Source organism: Bolinopsis microptera, chromosome 8 (genome assembly GCF_026151205.1).
Source record: "Bolinopsis microptera isolate Bmic1 chromosome 8, MBARI_Bmic_1.0, whole genome shotgun sequence".
Taxonomy (NCBI): Eukaryota; Metazoa; Ctenophora; class Tentaculata; order Lobata; family Bolinopsidae; genus Bolinopsis; species Bolinopsis microptera.
This window is the reverse complement of record NC_087079.1, coordinates 3344520-3360672: the sequence shown is the minus strand read 5'-3', so window position 1 is coordinate 3360672 and position 16153 is coordinate 3344520. Positions and strand designations below refer to the sequence as shown.

At 39.8% G+C, this 16153-nt stretch overlaps 1 protein-coding gene across 3 annotated transcripts; it reads right to left on the bottom strand.

The window, feature by feature from the left end:
* Positions 1–262: 262 nt before the first annotated feature.
* On the bottom strand, positions 263–16116 carry LOC134819714 (putative sodium-coupled neutral amino acid transporter 11). Of its 3 annotated transcripts, none has more exons than XM_063829807.1 (13): positions 16044–16116; positions 8072–8140; positions 7808–7855; positions 5107–5246; positions 4774–4892; positions 4526–4620; positions 4193–4325; positions 2691–2885; positions 1718–1815; positions 1359–1464; positions 1133–1254; positions 796–881; positions 263–634 (listed from the first exon to the last, which is right to left on the bottom strand). In XM_063829807.1, the coding sequence occupies exons 1-13, from the start codon at positions 16070–16072 to the stop codon at positions 453–455; spliced, it is 1422 nt and encodes a 473-aa protein (XP_063685877.1). In that variant the 5' UTR covers positions 16073–16116; the 3' UTR covers positions 263–452. The 3 variants fall into 3 exon arrangements, with proteins under 3 accessions (XP_063685877.1, XP_063685878.1, XP_063685879.1); XM_063829808.1 differs by lacking the exon at positions 16044–16116 and adding an exon at positions 8940–9020 and having other exon boundaries at positions 352–634; XM_063829809.1 differs by lacking the exons at positions 263–634; positions 796–881 and having other exon boundaries at positions 1133–1174.
* Between the last annotated feature and the right edge of the window lie 37 nt (positions 16117–16153).

Sequence of the window (16153 nt, the reverse complement as noted above, 5' to 3'; positions counted from 1 at the left end):
TATTGATTGGGAAGGATGTAAAGGATACGCAGATAGATAACGATTCAAATAAGTATCATTTGGAAAGACGTCTAGTAACATACATTGGAAGATAACGTGGAATCTGAGATATGAGGAGTGTTATGATTGTTACTAACGATGTTACTTATCTTAGCATGGAGCTTTAGCTCACTCTTATTACAAAGGTAAGAGCAAGTCATTTCAATATTGCTTATCAGTAATAATATACATGTAGTTGACTAGAAAGAAAAATGCGAGTGTTCTATGAAATAAATAAATTAATTGAACATATTTAAGTATTTACATCAAAATTCATTGCGAAAACTGAAAATAATTGAAATTCCCCAGCTGTTCTGAAATTCGAGCTGAAATTTAACAAAATTGTAATTTTGTAATATTTAAAAAAGCAATCAGTAATAATCTTACCGATTTTAGTTTAAAATTTCCATATGTTATAGCAATTCAAAAGAAGAACAATTCTGAAAAGTTTGTAAAATCATTAAAATAATAGAGACCACTAAAAGTGCCGATCTGAGAAGTGTCTGAAAAAGAGAGGTCTGACCTCCGACAGATCTGTTTTTAAGCGCGAGGGAGAGAGGAATGATGAATCCCAGAGGAAATGCTGCTAGGTTACCTGGAGGAAAGTTGAATGGTACAAGATTTCGTGTAACCTAAAGTACAAATCATTATCATGATTATGGGTGATTGATAGCGAATTCTGCATGTAGTTGAACAAAAAGTAAAAATTTCGATCTACACAACAACTCATGATCTTATCAATATCTGGGAACGAACCTGCCCAAGCCAGAAGTGGGCCAATATTATCGAGATATATGGCTGGTACGGTGGTGCTCACCACTAGCATTAACTTTATCGTTAATCTGTTGGTTAAAGAGCGGTTACAAAATAATTTTTAATCAATTTTATCAAAATTATAATTTAAATTCATTTTATCTAAATCAGTTTATTAGCCTATGTTTGAGGACGATGTTGTTTATTTGCAGTATGAGCCTACCTGGATCTAATCAAAGCATTTATTAAACACAAATTTAATAATTGCTTTTAACTGATGACGTTATCAATTATGACCCTCAGTTACATTGCCATTATTTGCCATTAACTTTCATCTCACCCCAATAATTTTGACGGCTGTCCCCATTCACCGTAGAGAAGTCTGCAAATTGTGTTATAACAGGAGAAATGTTCCAGCGGGTAAGCTACCAAAGCTGTTATCAAAAACATCCCCATAGCAATCTGAACAATAATTTAGAAATGTGAAATCATAGGATGACATAAACCACAAAAAACAACCTTACTGACAATTGACATGAGTATTATTAGTTATAAATATTTCGCACCTTCCCATAACAATTCCCTGCAATGGAGCCGACGTCAGGGTTATTCCATGACAATATGTTTCCAGGACAGTTCCTTACTCCCTCCGCATCATGACACAGATAGTAGCTGGAAGAATCAGTATATTATCTAAACTAAGTAATGAAGTCATATTATGTGCTTCTAACGAACATTGATGATATCCATGCTTTTTTTGAAATTTTTAATACGGGAAGCTTGGCTATAAAGCCCACTAAAATATGCGTAATGTCTAGTACATTTCTTTCCCAATTTGGACACTTGAGGAGAGCGCACTGAAACTGAAATCACGAGGCTTATCAAACTTAAAATAAAACTGTGCTATTAAAAAAAGGTTCCTTACCCAGTCAATCCGACTAATAAAAAGAAAATGAAGGATGTTGAGATAGCAAGATGGACCACCTTGTGATAGTTCCCTTTCTTCGCGATCACATTGTCCCCCTGCAATATATTGTTGATCTTCATGCTCATGTCTGACAATATATTAAGGGGGCCGGGGGGGTCTTCATCAAAATTATCTCGAAATTGACTTTGTAGTTGTTTCTGATGGAGGGGAGTGATATCTATCAGCTGTTTTTGGTCCCATGGCAAAATATTGTTCCTAGCCGAAATTATTGCCGGTCAAAGGTTAGCGCTTATGTGTAATTGTATTGCGCGAGCGATTTTCAATTGCGCGCCCTGAAAATCGAGTCTAAAAATCTATCTTCTCCTACATTTTTTGAGCAATCACCCTGAAACTTTGAGGATATGTTCTAAGGACCATTTAGAAGAGATTGTCGGGCCAGAATTTTGAGATAGGCCTTAGAAAATTTTTTATTCGATTTTGAAAATCTTTTAAAAAAATTTTTTTTAAAAATTTCTAAGGCCCATCTCAAAATTTTGGCCCGACAATCTCTTCTAAATGGTCCTTAGAACATATCCTGAAAGTTTCAGGGTGATTGCTCAAACAATGTAGGAGAAGATAGATTTTTAGACTCGATTTTCAGGGCGCGCGATTGATAATCGCTCGCGCAATACAATTACACATAAGCGCTGATCTTTGACCGGCAATAATTTCGGCTAGGAACAATATTTTTCCATGGGACCAAAAACAGCTGATAGATATCACTCCCCTCCATCAGAAACAACTACAAAGTCAATTTCGAGAGAATTTTGATGAAGACCCCCCCCCCCCCCCCCGGCCCCCTTAATCTTGATTGTAGTGGTACGAGTGACCATAAGAAATATTGATCTTGATGTCAGAGTTGTCCGAAGGGGGGGGGGGATATTCCCAATATACCACATTTCACAAAATCGTTACAAAGCTGATTTCTCACCGGTAGACTCTGAAGGGTGGGTGTAATGATCTGATGACAAACGAACCCCGTCGCAAACACCCCCAAACCAGTCAATACCTCCCCTCCGAACCTATCTATGGTATTGATTGGTTCTCTGGTGATGTCGAAGTAGACGAGAGATAGAGCCAAGATCAGGATAGAAACTATTGATATCATAGAGGAATATCCCAGCATCTGCAGAGATATCGATCAATAATTTATCGTGTCGTAGCATCGGGTATAGGACGCTGCGGCGGAAGTCACTGCGGCGGTGGACGGTACAGCGGAGGACGGTACAGCGGAGGACGGTACGGCGGTAGTTTCCAAAAAGGTTGGACAGTACGGCGGATCACATGACACCCACTTTACTTTGGACAATACGGCGGTACTACTACTAGAAACTGTACCTATAAGATAGACCTAGCACTGCTAATATAACAAAATCGATTAGCTTTAAAAAGTTCTATTTTCTTCTTTGTTACTTCGAATTAATTTTAATTAAAATTAAATTGGATAAAGTTTAACATATACATTGTGATTACTAAGAGCAGTTCTTGTTCCACTTTCTGGTTCGTATCAGATCGCGTCCGGTCTGCACAACGGTGGTTAAGCGAGTGCATGATGAGCTTGTTACGGTGAGATCTCATATCACTTCGCCGAGATGCAATGGGTAATAACAAGGGCATGAGAACACGTCACGAGGGATCGCATCCAGGAATCTGATCAACCGTAGCCAAGAAGAGAGGTTGCTCAGTGAAACGTAGATAATGATAGAGGCAAACAGTATATAAAGCGGATCAAAGTTGAGGGGATTATCTCATTAGCACTACCATCTCCACTCTCCAGTACTGCAACACTACAACTTGAGTACAACAGCTACAACGATGTTCATTGTTCGATGAAGATACGGTGAAGGTGGTCAGAGGGAGAACTTGCTATTGTGTGTGTCAAGTTATATTAACTTCTTGATTTTCAACAACTCAATATTCTCGATTTACATTGTCTGCAAAGCCCTGAATAAAAAAAATGAACAACTGAACTAACAAGAATTATACAAAATGATAAAGAGAAAATAAAAAATAAAACTTATAATGAGAATCTAGAACAAAACTTAGAAACTAGTTGAATGTGTAAGTTCTGTCTTAGGTACAGTTTCTAGTAGTACCGCCGTACTGTCCAAAGTAAAGTGGGTGTCATGTGATCCGCCGTACCGTCCAACCTTTTTGGAAACTACCGCCGTACCGTCCTCCGCTGTACCGTCCTCCGCTGTACCGCCCACCGCCGCAGTGACTTCCGCCGCAGTGACCGGTTCCCCGTAGCATCACGTGGTTAAATCAAAACAGTATTTGCAACAAACCAGTTACGAAAATCAACATTGCTATTCTGTTCAATAATTGTTTACATTTAAAAAAAAAGTAAAGTAAATGGCCGTGACAAAGTGTCCAAGTGACAAAGTGACCAAGTGACCAAGTGACAAAGTGACACAGTGACAAATTGCTAACCTTGAGTGTAGCGAATGAAGATAAAGGTAGGATAACAACAGTTGTTAGAAGTAACACTAGTACAGTGTTTAGGGGGATACTTGAAATCAGGGCATTTTTAACCCAGTCCGTCCTTAAAATACCCATCAAATTACTGAAAGTAAAGTGGTTGAGAAAGGAAAGCTAAGAGAGAAAGTATGTAATGTATTATTATAATCAAAGCAGATTCTGTGCGACTTGCATAAAACATTTTGTGTGCGCTGTTCCTCTCCAAACTTAGGTTAATACTTAATTCAGGACCAATCTATATATATATAATTATATAAGGCACAAAACAAAATTAATTAAACTTACTCGGCGGATATAATTTGGTAAGAAATCATGAGGCTGAGACTTAAAGAAAGTTGGGTGGTCGCCTGAATGTATCGTCCAAACTTTCCAAAACTTATCTGAAATTGTAAAAATATTCAACCGTTGAGACATGGCAGTTAGCCGTTTTACTCAGCCTGGTTGGTCAACATATCGCATGATTAAAAATGATAAAACCGTGAAATCAGGAATTTTACGCGTAGTGTCGAAAATTGAAGAAAGAATTAAAGTACCTCGCAAATTTCCTGATAATCATAGACGTCCAGCTTCATACAGGTTTCACCCAGACAAAGAGAAGTGTAGTCCACTAGTAATCCTACACAGGCTAGAAGTGGAATACCACCCAACCATCCTGGTAAGAGACTAGAGGTGAGTTTAACAGTAATTAAACAGCAATTAAAAAGCAATTAAACAGCAATTAAAAAGCAATTAAACAGCAATTAAACAGCAATTAAAAAGTAATTAAAAAGCAATTTAAGAGCAACTAAACAGGAATCACTTCACATAAAACAACAACAAAGTGTAAAGACTGAATTATGATAAAAACTGCACCGACCCTCTCAAACCTGTTTTATCGAAGCCGAAAGGTATACTGAGCAGTGCAGACGCCACCACACACACCGTCAGATTAAAGTAAGCTTTACACACAGTTGTTGTTTCTTTAGAGGCTCCTGTTAGTTGTGTTCGCTCTTCAGAACCCATCTCACTGGTTGGAGGTGGTGGTGAGCATGGTTTTGTAGTTGGTGTTTTTGGAAAAGAATTAGGTAGTCACGATGTAATATGTATTTATCAGAGAGAGAGACGCAGATTAAAACATTTTGCTGGTTGGTGAAATTCCACATTGGTCAAAAAACTTTGATGTCACAAGATACATAGCAAGATATATGGGTAATCAACCCATGAACATGGGGCTTTATATAAAGGTGATTATACTTGCAGTACATATGAAAATCCTCTTCCTTATTGAAATAAAGTGAGCTTGTACATACAGTGTGGACAATGATGCAAAGTTACTTATAATCTGATATAAATCTACTCATCTAGTCCCAGGCTGAGGCATCCTATCCATATAATTGTTAAACCTGTTATGGAGGTAGCTCTAGATTTATACATCTTGAATTGTCATGAAACTTGTCGTAATTTATTTTTTGTATTAAAATCAACATAATCGCGTAAGGCAACGTTATACATAACATAAAAACATGTATTTACATGAAACAACACTGTTGAGTAATCCATGACCTATAAGAGTACCTAATGCTGCAAATTTGGGAATTGTTCCCTATTTTCCATGCAAGAATGACTGAAGAATTGTTCATTCAGCTTAGGTTGGTGTACAGTCTACACTGCAAAGCAAATCAGCCAGATAGTCAAACTATTAGTTTCCCTATTAGAAACAGGGGGTTCATACCCTGAGGAACTAGGATTAGAGCTGGACACAACTGTAAGTGTATCAGCAAAAAAGGAAAAAAACCGCTGACTGAAGACTTCTCGATACAAGATACACAGCAAGATATATGGGTAATCAACCGGCCGTGAACATGGGACTTTATATAGAGGTGAGTATAGTAGCAGTACATATGAACATCCTCTTCCTTGTTGAAATAAAGTGAGCCTTCAACGTCAAAGAAGCGTTTCCGACCTCAACCGAGTCCTGCACGCACCTCAAATAACAGTTGAGTAGTGTTCAGATCAATTCATTTTTAGGTCGCATCGTTGTGCGAATCAGTGAATTTCAGTAGTTAGATTATTTGAAATACTTTTATAAGCGAAATACAAGCACTATAATACGTTGGTGAATACCAAATATGTCCACATTATACGAGTTGATTTTCCTAATAAGCACCCATTCAAGCAACCCGTAATTAATTGAGTGCTGTGTGGGATTATGAACTAAGCCGAATCGCCGGACGCCGATACAGGCAATGATCAAACATCAGCAACACCTGATACTGACGAGTAATCTGTATTTTTCTCTGGCTAAACTTTAAAGCGCAATCAAAATTTAATTTCAATAAAATAGTATCATATTCACACTTGAATATATCTTTTTGGGGAGCGTGCTATGAGTCATATAATTTGTTTATTTACTTATATGATATTCTCGGTAGAAATATGATATAAAAAGTAGAACAATCATTGAACTAGTTTTTATTATATGATTATACAATGATGCTGTACTATAACAGTCATACCAGTACACTAGTGCCGATAGCATCGGACTTGCGATCTTTGACTAATCTATATTAGTATACACTATACAGACACCAGTAATCGACGTGAAAACATGTTGATGTGATCTTCTCAGCTTTAGTCTCACTGTGTATCATTGTATGTACTTATCAAATTTAATTATTGCTTACCTTTCGCAACCATAGGCATAAGGTGGCTCAAAGATCATCCAGAATGAAGACAAAAACTCTCCCTCACAATCAGCTGGCACCGTAATGGTCCACTGATGAGCGATCAGTCTGGCCAGTGGGTTGCTCAACAGCAACAACTGCCTCATACTAGGTATACTACGAGCAAAACATTGTCCAACTTTAACTAAACTCATCAATATCGAACAAAGGTCTAAACGTCTTTGTTTGTTTATTCAACGCAACATTTGCATGAGGGATAAGTTCCTTATAAGAGTAATTAATTATATATACCGCATTGAATCTAGCAACCTGAACGGATCCGTACCTTTCTATGGCTCGTGCATTTGCTTTACTACGATCCGTAGTGTACACTCGTAAATAAGTAATTCGGCATTATCTCTATCTACATTAATTTGAGGACGAATGATCGCCTGTAACTATGACATTTTAATGGGAACTTCTTCAAAATGTATGACTATGAATAGAGTAAACACTAATGACTAAACAGCTCGCATATACAGAGATTAGACTATGAGACGTCACTGGAAACTGCGAAAGAGCTCTCGTATCTTTACAAATAGAGCAAGACAGAGAGCACAACATAATCTATAATCTAAAAGGAAGACATTGATTTTATTTGAATTCACGTTCCAGAAATTACATAGGCGTGAGAAGTTCAAATGAGCTCCTCACTGAGGAGTCCTCGGCTGCAATAATCAAAATATGTGCTGGTGACTTGATACGTCCATCGCGTGAAGTTGTCAAATTTAATGTTGAGTATATCTGTATTTGAAAATTTTTAAGTCGATCGGCAAAACATCAAAAAACAATAAATTATTTTTGTAAGTATTGGATGATTTAATTAACAAGTAAAGCTGACTGATTAAGAATTTAAGTAACTCACTCGTCGCTGCTAAACTCGTCACTGTTCGACCAATCAGCTAGCAAATGCCTGAAAAATAAACGATTTAATAAAAATTTATGAAAGATGTCAATACAATTACAATTGAGTCATTAAGAACTAAGAAGTCCCAGTTACTTCTGTCATGAAACTTAAATGATACTTAAAATTGATTTATTTCGTCGCTGATTAAATCAAAAGTTACTCTTTATCGACATACGAGAGCTCATATCTTATGATAATAATTTAAAATTCTTGAACTTTTACCTGAATTCGTAGGAGCTTTTCAGGTGGAGAGGCGAACTCTTTGAAACAGTCTTTGCTTCGAGTTTGACTCTGAAGTAAAAATGTGTTGAACTCGTGCTGGTTTTTAAGTCTGGTTTTTACTTTGTCTTTATATTAACTGAGTTTGTACTTCAGCAATGCCGCAATGGTCCGTACTGAGTACCGACTTACGGGTTGAAAGAGGTTAAAAACGTGTATCGGGATTCGTTTCGGATTGAATAGTTAGATTCTAGACAGTAATAGCATCCGGCTTATAGTTATATCTTTAATGGCTTTATCATTCAATCACTCATTGGCTAATGGCTATATTATAAACCATCTTAATTTTAATATAGTTCGATTCGTACGTATAGTTAGTGACGACTGGCGATACCATTACCATCGCTCTTAAAATTGAAAATGGCAATTTGGACCTATCAAATAGTTATTGTGGCGCATCGTTCGAACCTTCAGTTTCGTTGATACCGATAATTTCATGCGTGGCCCAATGATTTGTTAGAGCCATTGGGCATTGAGTTTAGTTCCAATGACGTCATTGAGCTCAGTGAACCATTGAAAATTTTGAAAATATAACGCGGTCCTATTGCATTTGCGTTAATATAAGATAAAATGTACTGCAATGCTTCCCTGGGCATCTCATACAAAGAGTTCTTCAAAACTGTACAATTACTTTAAAAAATCCTAACATACATTTTTAAGGGAAATTGTAATGTCACTAAGTGTCGCCGATGGATAAAAGCCATGGTCGGCTGTCGCCACTGTGATTGAGTTGTGGACACTTGATCTGTAGTCTAAACTCATGTTTACATTTTAAGCCACTCAAAGTCAAATAACTTTAGCTCGTACTCACGATGACATCTCCATTATGGGTAAAAGCTTCCTCAAATATCAAAGAAGTTCTGGTGATTGAGTTGGAGTATCTGGACTCGTTGGTTATTTATCAGAAATAAGCAGAAAATGCCATTGGAAGGTGCAGTTTAAAGGTGGTTGAGGGATCAAAACACAGATCTATCCGATTAATTCACAAGAAGACACGTCTTTACTAATCCATTTCTAACGGTCACTTCTGAATTTCCTCGTTAATAAATCTACTGGCACGATCAATGATTCAAGAGATGGCATTTGATACAATAGTATCATTAAAAACAGCGATTAGATATCATTCAAAATTTCCGCCATAACACTTATTTCAGAGCTTAGTTACTCCTTCATAAACATTTTCATTTTCAAACTCACAAGACACAAATCCTATTGCCCACGAACGAGACGAAAATTGAATAAGAATACTTATCTTTTAAAATGAAATAATGTGCCTATATCCCGCCCATAATCCATATGGATAGCAGCTGGCACAGGGGGCAGTCACTAACAATAACTAAATCAGAGCGGCTCTAAAGGGCGGAGTGGAAAAACTGATTCATCATTAAAACGAACTGATATCAAAAAGCTAATGAATCGTGACGTCGTTGTTCAGTATTTTATTCATATGTAGACAAAAAAGTAGTGAACCACATACAAATCCGAGCAGTAACTTTCTGGAGCACATTTTGATTAATTAGACGTTGAAGATTTTCTAAACAGTTCCGAAAGGACAACAATAGACGTACTTACTTAAAATAAAATGTCAAGAAGATTCATTATGCGACTGACTTCACATGGCTATTTAAGGTATAATTTGATTTAAAACAAAAGGCCAATTTAGAGTTTCAACTTGAAGCACAGTGCAGTAAAAAAGGAACAGTTCAACATCAAGATGACTCGTTGGCCGATATAGTCAAATCAGAAATTGTACGATCATTGCTCAATATAAATGATCAGAAATGTCCATTGCACAATAGTGATCAGATATCACCAATCACAGGGCCATGGGCATAAGCTCATCAAATATTGTAAGGTCGCGGGTCAGTGGTCTGTGGTTACTAGCGAACAGAAATTTTATGCAATAAATGTTTTGTTAAATTTGCTATTTACTGACAAAAATAATGTTTTCTACCCTACTCCAAGATTAACGAAAGTTGCACAATAATATATACAGGGTTGATGTAATTGCTGCAAACTAGGCAAGAAACACAAAAATAAATGAGCTGCTGTGTAGCTAGTTTTGATTAAATGCCCACGCAATATCCAATGTAATACCCCTAACTTGCTCGTTCATTAATCTTACATTAGAATTGCTCAGGATATTTCTAACATTTATTAATGAGATGAAGCTGTTGTATTCGAGGGTACCATCAACTAATGAATCACCAACCGAAAAGGTTCAAAGTTATGCTCATATGCATATTGCACAGTGCAGACTGCAGTTTCACACGGTGGACGTAGCTTGCTTGCATATAATATTTATGCAGCACGAGTTGTAAAGAAGGAAAGTCTGATAATGACTATTTTAGTTACAATTTCCGACTGTTTAGGATAAGAATTAGACAAACGCTCTGACTGAGAGTGAGACTCAATCTGGTCAGTGCTAGAAAAATACTTAAAATATTATAACAGCCTCCTCTATTGGTCTTAAATAAAAGGAATCATCTTAATATAATTATCAGAATAGAATCAGACATAATGCTTCAAATAAATAAGTTTGAAGTTGGGCCTCTCATAATGACTATATAAAAGTTGAAACCGGAAGGATGTTGTCAGATATAACTTTAATGCATGCGAAAATCAAATCAGAAACCGGATGAAATTGGAATTAAAACGAATTTAACCCATATTCACCCATGGGCCTTTTAAAAGGACGGCTTTTAAATACCAGTGTAATTTCGGAAGGTATTTATATTTTTTAATTTGGTTTTCTGTATTAGTTGGGAAAAGGTCTTCTAGGTAACTTGACAATGTTTTGAAAATATCTAGACCGTCAAAGAATTCATGGGCTAGAGCCAAACATGGTCAAAAATTGTACTTTCAAATGTCGCTCAATTCAGGCAAAATTTGAAAAATTTTAAGTCCTGGCAAATCAAAACTTTGGATACTATAAATTGCCCCAATGATTGTCTATTCAATAAACCCTGACATGGGGTATACTGACTTTCTTTAAATTGAATTAAATGAAGTAGATTTTGGGTGTCCTTTGAAAAGGACAGTGTTTCTGTGAACGCTGTCCTTTTTAAATTACGTCCTTTTAAAAGGACAGTATTTTTGAAGGGCGTCCTTTTAAAAGGACGCCTATTTGAGATGACATGATTCTACGTTTGACATGTCCTTTTTAAAGGACATTTCAACCACAGTGATATATTTTAGCATAACTGATAAGTCTGGATAGCTTTCCTTCTTCAGCAAACAAGCTAAGGTGTGGCCACCTCGTATTCTAGTGGCCACTCCTCAGTGGATGGCGGTGTTCCACTCTGCGAGTGCAGCCATGTGTTGAAGACAGCCTTGTGCAGGTGCTGTCTTGTGATGAGCCTACAGGTTGGCCAGTAATTGCTTCCACCGGAAAGCCATCGTTATACACTGGAATAAATTATTTACGGTCCTTCCAGCCTCCCTAATACCCCACAATCCAGTAATACCCCTCCTTCCAGCCTCCCTAACACCCCACAATCCAGTACTACCCCTCCTTCCAGCTTCCCTAACACCCAACAATCCATTACCACCCCTCCCTGGCCCTCTAGCCTCCATAACACCCCAAAATCCTGTACCACCCCTCCTTCCAGCCTCCATAACACCCCACAATCCAGTACCACCCCTCCTTCCAGCCTCCCTAACACCCAACAATCCATTACCACCCCCCCCCCCCCCCATCCCCTATGGCCTCCATAACACCCCAAAATCCTGTACCATCCCTCCCTGGCCTTCTAGCCTCCATAACACCCCAAAATCCTGTACTGGACCCCTCCTTCCAGTCTCCCTAACACCCCACAATCCAGTACCACCCCTCCTTCCAGCCTCCCTAACACTCCACAATCCAGTACTACCCCTCCTTCCAGCTTCCCTAACACCCCACACAACAATCCATTACCACCCCTCCCTCTAGCCTCCCCAACACACAACAATCCATTACCACACCTCCCAGGCCCTCCAGCCTCCATAACACTCAAAAATCCAGTACCACCCCTCCTTCCAGCCTCCCTAACACCCCACAATCTGGTTACCCCTCCTTCCAACCTCCCTAACACCCCACAATCCAGTACTGCCCCTCCTTCCAGCCTCCCTAACACCCAACAATCCATTACCACCCCTCCCTCCAGCCTCCCTAACACCACACAATCCAGTAGTACACCTCCCTTCAGCCTCCCTAACACCCCACAATCTGGTTACCCCTCCTTCCAGCCTCCCTAACACCCCAAAATCCTGTACCACCCCTCCTTCCAGCCTCCCTAACACCCAACAACCCATTACCACCCCTCCCTCCAGCCTCCCTAACACCCAACAATCCAGTAGTACCCCTCCCTTCAGCCTCCCTAACACCCCACAATCTGGTTACCCCTCCTTCCAGCCTCCCTAACCTCAAAATCCTGTACCACCCCTCCTTCCAGCCTCCCTAACACCCCACAATCCAGTGCTACCCCTCCTTCCAGCCTCCCTAACACCCCACAATCCAGTACTACCCCTCCTTCCAGCCTCCCTAACACCCAACAATCCATTACCACCCCTCCTTCCAGCCTCCCTAACACCCCAAAAACCTGTACCACCCCTCCTTCCAGCCTCCCTAACACCCCACAATCCAGTACTATCCCTCCTTCCAGCTTCCCTAACACCCCACAATCTGGTTACCCCTCCTTCCAGCCTCCATAACACTCCACAATCCAGTACTACCTCTCCCTCCAGCCTCCCTAACACCCCACAATCCAGTACTACCCCTCCCTGGCTCTCTAGCCTCCCCACCACCCCACAATCCAGTACTACCCCTCCTTCCAGCCTCCCGATCACCCCACAATCCAGTACTTCTCCTCCTTCCAGCCTCCCTAACACCCCACAATCCAGTACTACCCCTCCTTCTAGCCTCCCTAACACCCCACAATCCAGTACTACCTCTCCCTCCAGCCTCCCTAACACCCCACAATCCAGTACTACACCTCCCTGGCTCTCTAGCCTCCCTAACACCCCAAAATCCTGTACCACCCCTCCTTCCAGCCTCCCTAACACCCCACAATCCAGTACTACCCCTCCCTCCAGCCTCCCTAACACCCCACAATCCAGTAGTACCCCTCCCTTCAGCCTCCCTAACACCCCACAATCTGGTTACCCCTCCTTCCAGCCTCCCTAACACCCCAAAATCCTGTACCACCCCCTCCTTCCAGCCTCCCTTACACCCCAGAATCCAGTACTACCCCTCCTTCCAGCCTCCCTAACACCCCACAATCCAGTACTACCCCTCATTCCAGCCTCCCTAACACCCAACAATCCATTACCACCCCTCCTTCCAGCCTCCCTAACACCACAAAATTCTGTACCACCCCTCCTTCCAGCCTCCCTAACACCCCACAATCCAGTACTACCCCTCCTTCCAGCTTCCCTAACAACCCACAATCTGGTTACCCCTCCTTCCAGCCTCCCTAACACCCCACAATCCAGTACTACCTCTCCCTCCAGCCTCCCTAACACCCCACAATCCAGTACTACCCCTCCTTCTAGCCTCCCTAACACCCAACAATCCAGTACTACCTCTCCCTGGCGCTCTAGCCTCCCCACCACCCCACAATCCAGTAGGGGGGAATGCAACGTCAATTAATGTCAGTATTCCATAAAAACCCCAAACTGACATTGACATTAATTGACATTAATTGACATTAATTGACATTAATATGTCTTGAAATTTGAGATTATCATTATTCGATAAATATTCAAGATATTCAAGATATTCACGTCTATGTAAGTTAGACCGGTTCAAAAAAACAAAATGTCCTTGAATAATTATGAGTATGTTCTTATCTGTTGATGCTTAGGTTCAAAGACCACCGAAAAAAATTTCAGCTTCCAACTCTTCCACCTTCGGTCCCCACCGGCCACGCCCATATTTTATTGGTTTCTTATACTCGTAAAATATCTAGAATCGGCTTTTTTAGTATGAAGGAGTAATGTTAGCTGTTTAAGATTCGTTTTTCAAGTATAAATGTCATGAAGGCATTTTGTTTAATGTGGGTTTTAAGTTCTGATGATGTTGAGAACCACGCCCTTGGATGGCCACGCCCATTTAAGAAAATTAAATTTCGGGAAACCGTATTATTTTTGTTTTATTGTTTAATGATCTGAATTTTTTCACATTTCACATTTCCATATGTGATAGTAGTGAATAAATTGATGATATAAACGTTCTAAAGTGCTAAAAATATGGTAGAACTACATAATCTCTGGTCGAAAAATATCGTGTCAATTAATGTCAGTATTCCAAAATTTTGCAAAACTGACATTGACATTAATTGACATTAATTGACATTAATTGACATTAATTGACATTAATTGACATTAATTGCCGTTGCATTCCCCCCATCCAGTACTACCCCTCCCTGGCTCTCTAGCCTCCCCAACACCCCACAATCCAGTACTACCCCTCCTTCCAGCCTCCCGATCACCCCACAATCCAGTACTTCTCCTCCTTCCAGCCTCCCTAACACCCCACAATCCAGTACTACCCCTCCTTCTAGCCTCCCTAACACCACACAATCCAGTACTACCTCTCCCTCCAGCCTCCCTAACACCCCACAATCCAGTACTACACCTCCCTGGCTCTCTAGCCTCCCTAACACCCCAAAATCCTGTACCACCCCTCCTTCCAGCCTCCCTAACACCCCACAATCCAGTACTACCCCTCCCTCCAGCCTCCCTAACACCCCACAATCCAGTAGTACCCCTCCCTTCAGCCTCCCTAACACCCCTCAATCCAGTACTACACCTCCCTGGCTCTCTAGCTTCCCTAACACCCCACAATTCATTGAATGTTTTCGCGGAAAATTACTTCTGTATTTCAATGATATTAAAAATTGATGCTTAATCCAATCATGAATAAAAATTGAAAATTTAACAACATGATAGCATCTTGCTAAAGTAAAAATTGAAAGCCGTCCTTTTAAAATGACAGTTATTTGCAATGCTGTCCTTTATAAAGGACGTTAAGTAATTTTTCCAAACACTGTCCTTTTTAAAGGACGGGACAGAATTCAGTGTCCTTTTAAATGGACGGGATAAAAATGTCATAAGCAAAACACAATTTTTTTAAATCACTGTTGCAATATCTAAGATAGCCCCTTAGGACGCAGGACACCAAATTTCATCAAAAAATTCGAATGTTTAGAGTGGTTGGGTTGATATGGGTTTTAAGAGGAACATTCTGATTCATACTTAAGACAAGTCACTCAACCTTCCGTAAACTTCCTTCCATGAACATCCTACCATGCTACAGCAGATTCTCAATTTGCCTGGCCTCTCGGGGAATGTCAAACTACGTGGAAAATGTAGATGCACAGAAAATAGAGGGACGTCATATTGAGAATTCAAGACGCTTTAATAATAGGAACGTTTAACGAAACAGCTAGGTCCTCTGAACTTTAAATCCAAACTCTACCTAAATAAGGTATTTTAAATGATTGACCTCACAACACACATGAGAGAATCATATACGAAATAAGTTACGTAATTACATCGTAAAAGACCGTCAGGGAGCGGCAAATAATTAACAACTTGTCAGTAACCACTAAACGACAGAATGGCTCACCCTACTTTGGTGTATTAGTGATTAGTATAGGCAGGTGCGTGTTAATGACTTGCAGTTAGCTCTGGGTTGCAGCAGTGAACTACCAAGTTGGTAATTATTCGTGTATGTGGTGGGTGCGACATAAATTCTAATGATCGCCGCCTGGTTGAGTGTTTATTGGGGCGATTGTGGGGGATTATTGCTGTCATTTTAAATAGGTGGGTGAGTACACTAGCGCGAGGTAATCACCAAACATATCATAAACCCATAACAATTATATATTAAGTATATCATAAAACATGCAACAAACACGTAGGTGAAGGTTACCTTTTGATTGATCCATATAGAGTCTTCATCGTATATACAGAGTATGTATCCTTAAAATTAGCTACAACTTTTTTGTTAATGATGTAGGTCCAGACAGAAACAGTACTGAT

Coding starts and splice junctions, on each gene's coding strand:
- LOC134819714 (XM_063829807.1), bottom strand. CDS start 16,072: ATGAAGACTCTATATGGATCAATCAAAAG. Junction 8,141..16,043: donor CTATATGGATCAATCAAAAG/GTAACCTTCACC, acceptor TTTTTACTTCAG/AGTCAAACTCGAAGCAAAGA. Junction 1,255..1,358: donor CAGGGAATTGTTATGGGAAG/GTGCGAAATATT, acceptor ATTATTGTTCAG/ATTGCTATGGGGATGTTTTT.